The sequence below is a fragment of the Lissotriton vulgaris genome, chromosome 10, assembly GCF_964263255.1.
Source record: "Lissotriton vulgaris chromosome 10, aLisVul1.2, whole genome shotgun sequence".
In the NCBI taxonomy this organism is placed as follows: Eukaryota; Metazoa; Chordata; class Amphibia; order Caudata; family Salamandridae; genus Lissotriton; species Lissotriton vulgaris.
Window position 1 is genome coordinate 751,985,255 of NC_141698.1, and position 16,983 is coordinate 752,002,237.

At 40.3% G+C, this 16,983-nt stretch overlaps 1 protein-coding gene across 1 annotated transcript in view; it reads right to left on the bottom strand.

Annotated features, from left to right (window-relative positions):
- GAD2 (glutamate decarboxylase 2) overlaps positions 1-16,983 on the bottom strand; it is a 583,816-nt gene that overhangs the window by 129,114 nt on the left and 437,719 nt on the right. Inside the window, exon 13 of the mRNA XM_086941658.1 lies at positions 15,153-15,302. Within this exon, the coding sequence (XP_086797784.1) occupies positions 15,153-15,302 (150 nt within the window). The remainder of the gene's footprint in view (positions 1-15,152; positions 15,303-16,983) is intronic.

Sequence of the window (16,983 nt, forward strand, 5' to 3'; positions counted from 1 at the left end):
GGGGTGTGATAAGCAGTGTATAATGAGGCACAACTTATAATTACTTCACTGTTCTATAATTTGCGTATTTCTGTTTTAAAAAAAAAAATTAGCTTGTGTTTCAATCCAATACCAAACTATAAGGTAGGAATAGTAAGTACCTTGTTTCCATTGGAGAAGCATTTTTTGTTTTGCTAATAACTTTGGCGCTGTTTGAAAAATATTCATGATATTTTTAAAACTAGTGTACTAGTCACATGAGCTGCTGTCTGGAAAGTTTTCGGGTGATCTGTCAAGTATGTGGCTAGAAAAAGTGGGGGTCCCAAAACGTGTTTCCCCATGCAATTTCCCATAGGGATTCTACACACGACGACAGCCTGAACTGCTGAACGGAATTAAACCAAATTTGGCAGAAAATTCGATCTTGGTCTATAAAGAGTGCTTTTCGTAATTTGGTGTAACTCCGTTCAGTAGTTTTGGAGTTACCAAATAAAAAAATGTATGCATATCTAGAGACGCGGATCCTCAGTGAATTCACCGTGGAGGATCTGCAGATCCAAGCGTCAACAGAAATGCAGTGATTGTGGACGTAACCTGAGAGAAAAGTTGCAGCCACCACTTTGTCATTTGGGACACGGTTCCCAGGGCAAGGGGGAATAAAGTGCAAATAGGTTATTAGGGGTCAGGATAGAGATATTCTGACCCCAGGGGGCTGATGGAGGAGTCTGTGAGGGACTCCTCATGGGCAGGAAATTGTCCCCAACAGTTTTTGGGGAGTTCACGAGGATCCACAAATCCACCACGGTGCTCAGTAGCCCCAGCATGAATCCTCAATAGATCTATGGATCCAGATACCAATTAAAAAAATATACCCACTCACACACTTACTCACACACCTACTTACACACCCACACAACCCCACACAACCACTTGCACACCCACTCACACATCATTACAGCCACTTAGACACCCACTCAGAGACCCAGAACACCACTTACACACCCACTCACAGACCCATACAGCCACTCACACAGCCACTCATACACCTACTTACACACCCACGCAACCACTCATACACCCATACAACCACTCACACACACACTCACAAACCCACAACACCACTCACACACCCACTCACAGACCCACAAAACCACTTACACTCCCACACAGACAATTGCACACCTACTCACACACCCACAGTCACTCCCACGCTCACTTACATATCGACATAGCCACTCACACACAGGCAGTGATACACTTATAGAAATTGCAATAGCATCAGTGCTTAATTTGAGCCGTTGGTTTCCGTTGCTCAGCACTGGCACTCAATTGCCAACACCTGTACTTCTGACTCTGGCACATGATGGCGCTGTTTGTCTTAGTTAAAGATGAGCACACAACAGTTATTTATTAATTAAACAAATATTTAAAAGGACTAATACCTGCGGTCCAAGTCATTCGCATAGCTTTGGGGGCCTGGAATAGTCTGAACCAAAACACTTGTAGGAGTGTGATGGTTAGTAGTTGTGGTGGTGCTGTAATTGGCAGGGCTGGCAGGGGCAACAGGCAGTGCAAGCTGCAGTGACCACCTGAGGAGGGCCCTGGCACTTTATTTTTACACATTGAACACTGAATAGCATATGGTTGTATTATAGGTGTTGTTGTTTCAGTACTGAAAGTGTGCAGTATAAGAAGCAGACCCCTTATTTGTCTGAGGATTCAAGAAGGATCTGTGGATCCATAAAATGAATTCTAAAAAAAGAAAGACTTGGGGAATTGCATTTACAGAAAGACTACATGTTGCCTTACCTCAATTTTGTAACTTTATTTACATTTTTAGTTTAAAGATATGTAATAATAATTATATGAATACGCATGAATGTGTGAATACATTTTATTTATAAAATTGTGAAACTGTATGCTAGTTTAAAAAAAGGGTGAAATTCACAAAAAAAGCCAAAGGTTACAGGGATGTTATAGGCAGGAAATAGCATTAAACAAATATCAAAATGAAGTGAAAAAAACAACGGTTACAGGGGCATCATAGTTAGGAAAAATAATTTCTAAAAACCTTAGAAATTCACTGAAGAAACCAAAGGTTCAAGGATTGTATGGGTAGGTTCAGGTTGTACACACATACAAATATTACAAATTGAGCATTTATAGTTATAGTTATCTCAAGTTACTATGACTCATGCCTAGGCTGTCTGGTTTTAGGTTTAAACCTATAATAACTGATAAAACCCCACCGGATGGGAAATAGCCCTCACCAGTATAAACATATAAACACTGGAAAAATAACCTGCACAACCACAAACTAAATGCCATTCAAATAAGGGAAAAGCAGAGTGAAAGAGTCATTTTTATTTCTTCCTGAAGGGGCCAATACAATTTAACTTTTTTATATAAGGTAGCAGTAAGAAAGACTGGGCTAACATTATTCTACTTGAGTTTTTTTGTTTAGGGGCTTAACTAAATTAGTGTTTCTTCTTCTGTTTTTCAGTTTTGTGGTCTTTGGTCTAAAGATTCAGGGGTTAGAAGCATGTTTTAGGTGTTGTTTGTTTATTTTATAAACTGTAGAAAATCAGGAAATATCAAAATCATATTTGATTTTTGGGCTATATTTGAGTCTTTCACTGGTAGGAAAAATGTAGGTTTCATAAGAAACTTTCCCAATATGTACCATCACATTTACTCACAGAGAAAGGGTAAAACCCCTTGATACATCTGCCCCCTTTTCTAGTGAGTCGGTATTGATAGTAGGTGAATTGCCAAACATCAAAGAAAGAGTCATCTCAACTGTGTCACGTAGCTGGTGGCTCTCAGTCCTAGAGGCCATGAATGCTATATTATCCATGTGGCAATCGCTTACAGAACTTCTGCTGAGTGATGATGCCAAAGGCAATAAAAGTGAGGATCTTTTGTCAGATATTGATATATTGTGTGTCGATTTAGATACAGTATATAGTTTTCCCGATGTATGCCCTTATATAGGCACACTTCACATTGCCCTTATTTAGGCATAGAAATCCAACCCTTATTAGGCATTATCCATGCTAACCAAATACAAGCATGGTCACCAACATCCGTCCATACACGTCACAACGAGTTCTTGGAAAACCAGACTCTTAAGCCTTTAGGACTGCCCCTGCTTGGATTATTGATTTCTCCAAGAACATTTATTATGCATGAACATCTATTCCTTAGGGGTTCATTCATGACGTTCCTCTGCCCGACATTTACGTCAATATTGGAATTCCTAAACACCTTCAAGGTATAAATATACCTTAACTTGCCATGGCAAACCACGGTTCGGCAGCATATTTGCACGATACGGCTCGCCACAGCAAGTTCAGAAGGAATTCGAGTTCCCACCTGATGCTTTGACCAGACGCTGTCATCCTCCTCGCAGAGAATCCATCTCCAGTGTTTCTGACTCCCCTTAAGGGGTGTTAGAGATCGAGAACCGGAAAGAGATTCCAACCTCTCTCATTCTAAGGTATGGAGTAGACTAAAACCTAGAGGGACTCTTGGCAACTCTTGGCAAAACTAAACTATAGCTAGCTATACTTTAGAAAATAGTACCTACTTCTTACCTCGTACTACACTCAGGTTAGGTACACTGGGGTAGAACTATTTAGAAGCACCAGATGACTATTCACATTTTAGCCTGTGTTATTTATATATGTATTTTTATGAATATATGTCATAGCTACAAACCATGCTATTGCAGTATTATTTTATCTTACTGCTAACTCTGTATGTATTTTACTTTGCATTCTGTCTTCCGATTGTAGCAGCTCATATCTCTCGCATGAGAAATAAGACTGTTCAAGAAACCCTTTTTATTGAAACGACCGTCTACCTATTTCTGTGTAACTCTTTAGAAACGAAGCATGCACGATTGACTTAGTGAAACTGTTATCTGTTGTTTCCACAATTCTTAGACTGCTCCGATTCTAAGGGAAACAAAGTTTTCATGTTTATGCAGTTGTCAGAGACTAATCTCTTCTTGTTCATTCAAGACGTTTCCAGTGACCTCTGAGCTAGCTGGCACACACAAGTAATTAAGTTTAATGTACTCAATAGAGGCATACTTACCTCAGTCCTATGCCACAACTATAGTGTATATTATTTCAATGCGCAGAGCCTATCAGGGATATAGGAACTACACTACAGATAGTGATTTGAAAAAAAGGACACTCTACTTCATTCTTAGGATTTTACAGGACAGCATGACTGCTTTAGTGGACATGAAAAAAAAACTAGAGTATGAAAACACCCTTGTCTACCAAGTGTTCAACATAATGGTGTAAATGTGAAACATCTCCTTGAGAGTAGGCTAGGCGAAGCTTTTAGTGATTTTGGCACTGCAACATATTCCATGTTAGAGGGCTTGCCACTTGGTAAGCAAATAAATGTTGAAGAGCAATTCAGGAACTTTTGTTTTAAAATGTATGAGAATTAGCCCTTCACCAACAAGGCTTTGAAGTCAATAAAGCCTCACTGTGGTACTCTGCACAAGTTATAGATCCCTTCCATAAAGGGAAATTTTCTCCAGCGTTTCAAACGTTTTGCCTCATTTGTGACTGCTTCAATAACTCTGAGGGCATATGCGCCCAGTTCAATGCATATGTTGCAGAACCTGTTGCAGAAAGTCACAATCTTCAGATGCACCATTATTGGCATGCAAAGCTATGTCAGTGGCCAGAGTTAGCAAATTATATACTGGCTATTTCAGTGTTCCCTGTCTCAAGTGCCAATGTTGAGAGGGCCTTTTCAGAGATAAAAGTTTACATGGGAAGGAAAGAGTGAGTGTGCATGAACAAAGACTCACTGAAGAAGTATTGTATGGTTTACTACGATAGGTTTGCTTTGTAAAAATTAATTTGGACCTCATTTACATTGTACATACACTGTCTATATACCACCATGCACTATCAATGTAGAAAGCAAACAATAAGAAAAGCAAAAAGTTCCATAAACACCGGAAAAACACTGTTTCTGTTGTTTTTAATGGTGCGGAAATGTGTAACCACTGATACCCACTCTTTTTGTATGGTATTGAAATCACTTGAAAACACTGTAAAAGCCCCACCAGAATTTACCAAAAATAGAAACAGAAAATAGAGACCCTAAGGTAACTAAAACTTGCGCCATCACCATGCCCTGCTAATTTACCCCACAGATTACATCAGTCATGACACCCTCTATGACATCATCGATAATATCACTGCAACAGCTATGACATCATCGATAATATCACTGCAACACCGAAAAGTGTGCATAGTGGGGGCCCAAGTTATAGTTACCTAAGGGCACGAGTTATAGTTACTTAAGATAAATAAAACTGCAAACTTTCTATGGTTTTGTGCATGTATAATCTGAAGCTAACTATAATGTCCCTGCAACCTTTGTTTTTTTCAGTGATATATATATATATATATATATATATATATATATATATATATATATATATATATACACACACACACACACACACACACAAACAAAGCCACCTATAATAGTTTGATGACAATGATGATGCATATGGCACATGAAGTGATAGTTGCACTGCACAACTGCTATTAATATAATTGTTTATTTATACTCTGCTGTAATATTCTAAGTTTCACAAAACAAAAACAATTAAAAACATGAATGCAACACATCCATAGGGTTACCTGGCACATCTTTAAGTATGAGGTAAAGCGTGCCATCTACATGCACATGAAAACCAATCTTAAAAACAATGATAACATTGGGCATCCTAGCCCTAGAGACCTCCAGTTTTTGAGAGAAACATTGAGCATTGTAAGTAAAAAACAACATTGAACAGCCCTAAGTGTATGACTTAATTAATATCCCTGCGCTTTCCCATTGCCAAATCCTTGAGAAATATCTGTGAACATGGAAATCAGCTCATCTCCATTGGCTTATCTGCCTCAATGGCTAAAACAAGCTCACTCAAAACAAACTGAACATCACTGTAAAACTCTACAAGTAAAACTGGACTGCCTCATTTAGAAAAGTGCCGATAGGCAATTAAGATTCAGATTGCTCTATGTAAATATTGTCATTCTTTCACTCGCTGATCAAAGGGTATCTAGAAGTGTAGAGCTTTTAATCATCATATTTCCTCTTTATTTGTATTAGCATATTTCCTCGATTTGTGTTCGGAGGTGTGTTGTGTTCTGTGTGTGTGTTGTGTGCTGAGGTTGTGTTGTGGTTTTGTATTGTGCTCTAGTGTTGTGTTAAGTTAATTCTCGGAGCGCACATACATCATTGTTTTTTTGGCATTGAATAACCATCATGTCTGTCTAATGCCTGAAAAGAGTAGGTTAAAATAGGTTAGTTGCCTGAATTTGGCAACAACAAAAAGTTTTAAACACTCAGGAAAGAAATTGAGTTTTCAAGTTTTGTCTTAAATTGACTAGAAAAGTGCTAGATCTCAGATTAGCTGGTGAGGAGTTTCATTGCTTGGCTTTGGAAACAGAAAAGCTGAGGCCTCTAATTCTGTTTTGGCAAATGTAGGGATCACCTGTTGGTTCAGAGTGGAGGACCAACGAGCACCAGGTGAATGGTAGCGAGACACTACCAAAACAGAATCTGGAAGGAAGGAGGCGCTGCTAAGCCTCAGAGACTTATTTTAAAAACTTGAAATTGCACTGAATTTACTCGAATTAATTGTTTTTATTGTTTTTTACCACTGTGAGCATCTCACGAACGACGACAGCGTCGCAACGAAATCCGCCAGGGAAACTTGTCAGACCGTACATAGCATTGGGGGCATAATACTGAAGAGAAGCCTAACAGTATCTTTGCTTGCCTTTACACTTCCGGCTACCACCGGTTAGCGGTCTAGCCTGATCGGCGCGAGGTCCCGCCCACCACACTTGAAAAGTGAGTGCGCAGAGCGGACCCGCCGAGACACTACCAAAACAGAATCTGGAAGGAAGGAGGCGCTGCTAAGCCTCAGAGACTTATTTTAAAAACTTGAAATTGCACTGAATTTACTCGAATTAATTGTTTTTATTGTTTTTTACCACTGTGAGCATCTCACGAACGACGACAGCGTCGCAACGAAATCCGCCAGGGAAACTTGTCAGACCGTACATAGCATTGGGGGCATAATACTGAAGAGAAGCCTAACAGTATCTTTGCTTGCCTTTACACTTCCGGCTACCACCGGTTAGCGGTCTAGCCTGATCGGCGCGAGGTCCCGCCCACCACACTTGAAAAGTGAGTGCGCAGAGCGGACCCGCCGAGACACTACCAAAACAGAATCTGAAAGGAAGGAGGCGCTGCTAAGCCTCAGAGACTTATTTTAAAAACTTGAAATTGCACTGAATTTACTCGAATTAATTGTTTTTATTGTTTTTTACCACTGTGAGCATCTCACGAACGACGACAGCGTCGCAACGAAATCCGCCAGGGAAACTTGTCAGACCGTACATAGCATTGGGGGCATAATACTGAAGAGAAGCCTAACAGTATCTTTGCTTGCCTTTACACTTCCGGCTACCACCGGTTAGCGGTCTAGCCTGATCGGCGCGAGGTCCCGCCCACCACACTTCAAAAGTGAGTGCGCAGAGCGGACACGCGCAGCGGCGCGCGTGCGGCACGTCTAAGTCGCGTCAAAGTCAAGGCCTGTCCTCGCCTGTCACCGCCTGGGAACCGACGCACGACGCCACGCTCGCCCATTCCCCAGGTACTATCGTCAATACTATAGAATGATCACCTATTCGAAAGACCAGTTACTAGCCTTAAACACCAGCCCCACAAAATCCCCCCAAACAACCACATCTCCTGTTCTAACATGCATCTATGGTAACGTGCGCTCCCTCCCAAAGCACGCCATACAAATTTGGGCAGTGCTCGATCAAGAGGCTCCCGATCTATTTTTCATGACAGAGACATGGATTCAAGACCACTCCACCCCAGATATAGCTATAGCCTTACCCGAGGGCTATAAAATCATTAGATTGGATAGGAAATCCAAAAGAGGAGGTGGCACTGCCATCATATTTAAAGAGCACATAAAAATCACTGTTATAGAGACTCATCTGGCACCTTGGGGCAAATTTTTATTTTTTTCTTTGCTACTTAATAACGTGGAATCCTGGAAGGGGGCCTTAGTCTATAGACCTCCCATCACGAAAACGAACTTCGCCACCCAAATGTTAGACATTCTCACACCCCACGTCCTTGCATGTAAAAATTTCCTATTATTAGGAGACATAAACTACCATTTAGAATGCCAAACGGATCACCATACTGCTGAACTGTGCAACAGTATACATGCACTAGACCTGAGAATACTAGAGACAGGCCCGACGCACATTGCAGGACACTGCCTCGACATCGTCTGCTCCAACTCGCAACAACTATCCATAAATGATCTCACCCCTGTATTATGGACCGATCACTCACTCATAAAATTCTCTATTAAGCTAAATTCACAGAACCCCAGACCCCCTAAACAATCGAGTCTGTCCAGATCATGGTCAAAAATACAAACTGATACTTTCCAGAGGCATTTTACTCCTCCCCCTGCCTCCCAATCGGCGACTCAGATGGCAGTTGACTTAGACAAAGCCATTGTAAAAACTCTCGACACAATAGCCCCCAAACGCCCTACCAAACGCCCCATCAAAAGCAGTCCCTGGTTCACCCCTGAACTGAAGAGATTAAAAGTTGCCACAAGAGCTCTAGAAAGACGCTGGAGAAAAAACTAAAGACACAGACGATAAAGCCAAATACAAAACTTCCCATCATGAATATATGGCGCATATTGCAACAGCAAAAAAAAACTATCTTGCTGACAAAATAGATCAAGCAGGGAGCTGCCAAAAAACACTATATAAAATAGTGAAAGACTTTACGAATCCCTTACCTTGCCAAGCAAATGCACTGGAATCCCAAGAATGGGCAAACCAGCTATCAGTGTATTTCAAGGACAAAATAAATAATATATATATGACCTTCCCTAATCCCCCCCCCAACACTGATGTTCCACATCCCCTGCACCCTTCAAATATGGAGAACACGTCACACACCATGCAACTATTAGAATTCAGCCCCTTTACCACAGATATGGTAATAAAGAACCTAGGGAAGATCAAATCAGGATCCCCAAACGACTCAGCATCCTCACAAATTCTAGCCAAAATAGGACCAGCTATAGCAACGGAACTTACCAATATCTTTAATACGTCCCTTGCACAAAGCACTTTCCCAAGCAGCTGGAAGGAAGCAACAATCCGGCCTATCATCAAAAAAACCAATGCTGACCACACAACTCCTTCAAATTATCGCCCAATAGCCCTCCTCCCCCTGTTTGGCAAAATGATGGAGGCTACTATAAATTCCCAACTAATGAAACACCTAGAAGATAACAAGATATTAGACGCCACCCAATCAGGCTTTAGAGCCCACCACAGTACGGAAACGGCCCTACTCGAAATAGTGGATAACATCCGCCTGGCCATTGATTCAAAGAAATCAGCAATCCTGATTCTGTTGGATCTCTCTGCAGCGTTCAACACCATCTCCCACACAGTACTAATAAAGAGACTGGTGGGGGTTGGTGTCGGGGGCAAGGCGCTGGGCTGGCTGCAAAGCTACCTTACAGACAGGAAATCCAGAGTCAAAACCGGTCCCTTCCTGTCTGAAACCACTGATAACAATATCGGCGTCCCCCAGGGCTCAATTTTGAGCCCAACGTTGTTTAACGTTTATATGTCCCCCCTGGCCAAAATAATCAGAGATCATGGCTTCCAAACAGTCTCATACGCTGACGACACACAGATCCTGGTCACCATGGGTCCTGATCCAGGCGACACCAAAATCAGATTTCAATCCTGCATGGTGGCCATCAAAAAATGGATGACTGAGAACTTTTTGATGCTTAATGCAGAAAAGTCCGAAATTATGCTGTTCGGAAAGGCACATCAAATATGGGAACAGGACTGGTGGCCCATTGAACTTGGTCAATGCCCCCCACCCAAAAATACAGTCCGAAATCTAGGAATTTTAATGGATGACCAACTTACAATGCAACCACACGTTAACAAAGTGGTACACACCTGTATAGGCCTTATGAAAAGCCTTAGAAAAATATTCAAATGGCTTCCTTTAACCAGCAGAAGACCACTAATCCAAAGCTTAATAACCAGCCGGCTGGATTATGGCAATGCATTGTTTGCAGACATAAATGCCTCTAACATAGCCAAACTACAGACCATCCAGAACAGTGCAGCAAGGCTAGCATTGGGTCTCCCACCAAGAACCCCGTCTGCCCCCTATCTGAATCAATTGCACTGGCTACCAGTCAACAGACGCATAAAATTCAAGGTCTGCTGCTTAGTCCACAAATCCCTAAACGGACATGGACCAGCATACATCAGAGACAAACTGCACCGATACAGCCCAATGAGAAATCTTCGCTCCTCCAACCAACTACTGCTAAAGACGCCTAGAGTCCGCACAGTGAGGAACGGGGACAGATGCTTCTCAAAAATCGGTCCCTCTTTCTGGAACTCACTTCCCTTAGATCTGAGAGCAGAACCTAACCTGATCATTTTTCGCAAGAACCTAAAAACTCTGCTCTTCAAACCTTAGTCATCCACTTCCCATACATACTGGTTCTGTTTTGTCTTTACCCATCTGTCAGCGCTACGAGACCTAACGGGTGAACTATGCGCGATACAAAAACAAATACAAATACAAATGGTAATCCTTAATCCACTTCTGTATAATTCAGGGAGGGTATTTAGGCATTGCTCTATGGACAATGCATTATGTTTCGAAGTGGGTATCGTCCTTGATAGGCAGTCAGTGAGATAACCAGAGTGGAGGATAAGTTTGGCTGAATCTGGAAGCATTGAGCATCACCTATGGCATGGCTCCGAATCACCTGAATTCTTCTTCGGAGGAAGCGTTCAGGTAAATCTAGGTTAATGAAATCCGTGTAGTCCAGTCTACCAACAATAATTACTGATTTATTCCATCTAGTTTTGGAAGGAATGGATTTTCATAAAACTTTCAGATGGTATAAACATGAGGAAACCAATCCAGATACCTGATTGGGGAGGGATACATTTGATTTGCCCTTCACTCCTATGCTTTTAACTACTTTACAGGCAGCAGAGATTACTCATTTCAGTTGGACAATGAGAATCAAGCCAAAGGTCCTCTCCCCACACACCACCATCACTTCAGTTTTTTGGTGTTTAATTTGAGTCACTAGCTGCCCAGTTAATGGGAAAGATTCTGTACTATAAACTGGTTGAAAACGAGCCTGCGTTGCACATAGTATGTCAGTTGAATGTATGTAGCTAATAAGTTGTTTTACAGTGTACTTTTCTAGTACTTTTGTTGCTGCTGGTAAAAGACAAATGGGGGAACGTTCTTCATTATTATAGGGTCTGCCCAAGTCTTTTTTATTTATGATAGGTGTGACAGAGGCAGACTGGAATGGTTATAGCTCAACACCTTGTTCAAGCAAGAATTTGCCTTAGAGGTTTTAGTGAGTTACTCGGTAGCTACTTTAAAAAATCAATCTGAAAGGGATTAAAGCAAACACAAGATTTGAATTTGATTATGTCATCATGAGAGTCCTCCTCAGTTGACAATACAGTAGAGATGGAAAGTATATTATTAGAGACTTATTTTCCGTAATAATTGGTAGGATGTGTCTGGTATCTATATGTCATCCTAGCTGATGAATTTTCTCAAGAAAGCAGTCGTTTAAGCCATTGGAAAGATCTTGTGAGGGAGTGACTTCACAAGTAGCCTTAGAGTACTCTGAAGAGTCTTTAATGATCTGGAAAACAGTGTTCTGTGAATAAGAAGAGGAAGCAGCTTATTTCTGAAAAAAATGCTTGCTTGGTATTTTTTAGTACAAGTTTACAATAATTAATATTCCTTTTACATTATATTTTAGGAGCTTCATCATACATACATGATCAAAGTTCCTCTGCTGGCATATCCTTGATTTATCTAGATTTACTACTTTCCCTGTGTGCAAAGATGCTGTTTTTTTATGTTTGCAAATAAGCTTAACTTTACAGGTGCATGTAAACCCACCAACTGAGATCTCCAGTAATTATCCTTGTTTTTCTTCTACGTAACCAGATTCTGTAGTTGTCCTTTTGAAATAGAGTTATATTTATTTTGGATTAGATTTAGAGTTGCATGCATTATTTTTTTGTTTTGTGTTTTATAAAACAAGAGGTAATTAGAAACTCAATGACAGAATGATAGGACCAAAGATTATGTTCAATTTGTAAATTTTAAATTAGGTAGTTATCTGCCTATATAAGGTCCAAGCTATGTACTTTAATACTGGTTGGGCCACAAACTCTTAGGTGTATCTTCAGGGAGGAAAGTATTTCACAAAATTCCCTTAATTTTCTAATCCACAATATCATCATTCCAGTAACAGAAATCTCCACTAAAGGTTGGACTTAACAATGAACATACTAGATCAAAAATAAGATAGGGAAGGCATCCATGCATTCCAGAGGCCGATAAGTTAGTAACATGGAGAAGGTGGCAGAGGCAGAAGAAATATATATAAAGAAGCAAACCGTTGACAACACTAATAGCTAGAAATAGTTCTTTAGATATGGGCAGATGCTTTTTTAACAATTGCTACCAACACCCGATCACATTTACACTTCCATCCATTTGTTTGAAAGTTAAGATAAACTGTTGGCACAGCAATAGGTATCTTTGGGGCACCTGTGCCTGCTAACCAATTTTCAGCAGATAGTAAAATATCCAAGTTATGTTCTTGTATACCTTTGTGCACTTCAGTCACATATTTTGCTAAATAGTAAACATTGGTGTAATTGATTGCACTACTAAATATAGACACCAACAAATATTGTGGCATACCAATAACGAGAACAGAATATCGAGGAACAAAATATGAAAGGGTAAATGCATAAAGGCATACGTTTACTACTCCTATCTCCACATCTACGGACCTTGAATATACGTACAGCATAGGTATATATATGTGCGGCTAGATATGGAAAATCTAGACTTATTTACCAGTAGATATTTAATTTTTGATATTGTGTCCTCGACATTCTGCCCCATCGATATTGTGGAATTGATCTTCATGGGGCACACCGGGGTAACTTATTTTTATGGTATTTGGAATGTTAGGAGGAGGGTTTATGTCAAGGGTCTCCAACTTGACAGGAAGGGAAGATGCAATTTACACAAGAGAGGTTTGGGCAATTGTTTCTGCAACAATACAGTAGGTGCTGTCTTGCAGAAATGTAAGAGCTTCAGATAGATAAAGTAAGTTAGTGCACTGCTAGCATGCCTACTTAACTTGTTTTGTGCACTGGATACTCTTAAATATCCAAGGGGGTCTCTGCACATGGTCACTGAGGCATCAATAGGAAGACTGCTGGAAGTTAAAAACAAAAAAAATACGAAAGAAATTCATAATGGATTCTGTATTTTAAAAAACCACCCCTGGTCGAGGCCAAACAATTAAGAATATGAAAATGCTGAAGCGTGTTGTGTGTGCAAGTTCAGAGTTTACAGGAACTTAGATGTTCATTGATCCTGAGCATTTCCATTATAAACACACTAGTAACTTGAAAGTAAAAGCAGAACCTGAGGAAAATGTTAGAACATGTTAAATATACAATGTGAGTCTTAAAATGTTAGTTGGACCTGACCAGTCCTGTGGTCATCATGTAAGTTCAGAAAAACAGTTATGAAAAGGTTCCTCTACAATATCCAATGGGGCATCCCTACTACCTCACAATTAAAACTGAGGACCGAGTCATTCTCTATGTAGATGGTATATGCAACTCTTAACCCCAGAAAGTCTGTGTGAAATACTGTGCCTTTTATATAAGCCACATATACATTGACCCCATTCTCCAAACACCTATGCAAGGGGGAACACAACTGAATTGACAGATCAAAACATTGGTAGCCCTTCACACAATGAGAGATGTGCAGAAGAGCCCAAGAACATCAGCCCCAAGGAATTACCTTGTCTGCCCTTTCCTTTTGTGCGAAAGGGCTGCTTATATCTTCATTGAATGATGTTTAAGTAATCTAACGCCTTTGATTATAAACCTTGCATTGTTTGCTCTGGTTTTATTTCTCTCACTGGACAGGCCAAAATCCACCAGAACTTTTGGAAGAAAATGTCTGATATACATCAAACATGGTTCAGATAAGCCTCATGGTCATCTGTTGTGATGCTTTCTACATCACTCAACAGTTCGAAATACCACACCACAACCACAGAGAAAAGATTCTACTTATCTTATCACCAACATCCAACCTAGTTCCACATAATCATATTGTTGGCTATCACTGAAGTTTCAAGGGCATTTGCCATCTAACAATGCATTTTAATTAGTCCCACCTAGCTATATTTAAAATCTCGCCTATGCGAACAAAAAACACACCACTCAGACCCCCTGGCACCCTCATGAACAAAACACCACACCTAAGTCATGTCATTGACAAATGGTTGTCGCATCTAAGTAATATCCTTGTCCTCACAACAACAAACATATCAGAACCAATCAGAGCATACCTTATCCTCATACATACTAAACTGTATCAAAGTCTTGCATTTGGCAACTTGTCTATTGATAGAAATGTCTTCCTAAGCTAGGCAATGGGTTGCTGTTAACTCTGACTGAACTAAATACGCAACAAAGTCCTAGAGCACATGCATCAATACACATGGCATGCTATAAAGTTTCCCACCTAGATAAGAAACATCTGATTCTTCCTATTAACCAATTCAAAACATCATTTAACAATACATTGGGCAGACTTATTCCCACTAACTAAACACAACACCATTCTTCAGACTTGGAAAGTGCTAAAACACCATAGAAGTAGTCACTAAGATGCAATCTATTAACTTGCCTCCTGAATAATGGAGATTGACACATAAAAAGCAAAACACATCCACAACGGAACAGCAAGCCAATGATTTTTTTACTGGCGGAATACACACTTTGACAGTGATCATTGACCAATTGTACAGACAATGGGTTTTAAACATCAGCATTGTAGACAAGTATATATAGTTTCAAAAACAGTGTGATTCAAGTGTTTACATACATATTAACATACAACTCATTCGTAAAGAAAGAAGTAAAATATCATTTTACCTTTGCTCGCCACATCAGCCATAATTTGAAGATGTCAACATGACGGCCACATTGCAATGCTTTGTCCCCTGTATCGTATGATAGATCATAGTGCTTGTCTTGTTGGAAGAGGTAGGAAGCATGCATTTGGTTACAACTTTGCATCAAACCCTAGACAAGAAAAATATAACGCATAGTATTTATCCACTAATCATGCTCTGATTTTCTATTCTTAGGGCATTTAATAGTTACCAATCTAAGGGGCTCATTAGGATAGCGGTTTTTCCGCATCCTCTGGGCCGGCAGAAGCCACCGCCGGCCCGGAGGATGCGGACAATCTGCTGCGGACCCACCAAAGACCCACCGCCACATTAGGATGGCTGGTGGGTCCTGGTTTGAGTCCGCTGCTTTTCCGCCGCGGTTGGCTGTGGTCATTTAACATATACCATACTAAGTTCCCAGGAGCAGAGAAGCACTTTATGGAGAATATTTTTTTGCAGCTGAAGCAACTTATTTCAGTTGAAACCGGGATGTGACAACAAGCATTAGCAAAGTCAATAGGTTTCACCTATGCAAGATCTTGTGGCTTTGTCAGTGTTTTTTTGCCAAGTATGGTATTGTATGGGTGGTTGGTTATTGTTTGATATGGTATGTTCTGTCATTACATTATATGGCCTGTTATGGTATAGTATGGCTTGTCATTGTATATTATGTTTGGTGTTTTGCTTTTGACTTTAATGAGTTGTTATCATTGTATGGCTTTTGCTGAGACAATAAAGGACATTTAAATAACTGAGGTGCCAGAAAAAAATATTAGAAATGTGTAATTTGGTGAATATTACAAGCAGTCCACAAGCCAATGACAAATGTGGCAATACATACTTTCCTGCAACAGTCACACACGGAGGACAAACCGTGTGGAAAAAGGAATAAACAGGTTTGAATGGACTGCTTTCTGTTTTCTGCAGTGCACACTGTATTATTAATTGCCTCTTGGCACTTGTATAGTAGATGCAATGACGTTCATATTATTACTCTGAAAAAGATGAATGATTAGGTCAGCCTTGGTCCAAAAGACAGAATTCAGCAAATTGAACTACCACCCTATGTATCGATCATTATTGAAGTCTGTTATATCCTGCTCACAGTGCACACAACTCTTGTCCTACAAAAATGGTACTAAATAGCCCCTAATATCAGTCCACAGTTCACCGTTTTCTGGCCGATACTCAACCGTTATACTGCTGCTCTGAGCACTGATTCTGGTGCCGCATTAGGGGTCCGTTCAATACCCCATGTTTATTAGATTTGGAACTCTATGCATTAGGCGATTGGCTGAAATACGAGTACTTTAAACTTTACACATGGTCTTATTTTGCAAGTAAATTGTTTGTAGGACACATTTAAGGTGAAACTTGAGATCCGCAACCTATTGTGAACTGTAGACTGATGTATAGATCCATAGCACAAGCTGTGACATTGCTTACATCACACCTTGCCCTGAAGAAGTCCAGTGTGCTGGACGAAACACATTGGCTGTCTGAGTGTCATATATATCAGAACTTTTGAAACGACATACAAAATAAAAAGAAGATTGGTACACAAATTGGAAACCCGTTTCTTCTGGACTTTTGATTTTGTTTAAGATACTACTTGGTACACCTTACTGTGTGTTTATGCTGGTAAAGTTCCTGTTTTTTAACCACACCTCAACAGTGTGTGTTGCTATTGTGTGCACCTTCTAGGTATATTCCTATTTTGAAAACTTGGGGATATACAGAGAAGGTGGGTTTTGCGCTTGGGGTCCGCTGTCATATATATGTTCGGAATTTATGTATCGTCTGTTAACAAC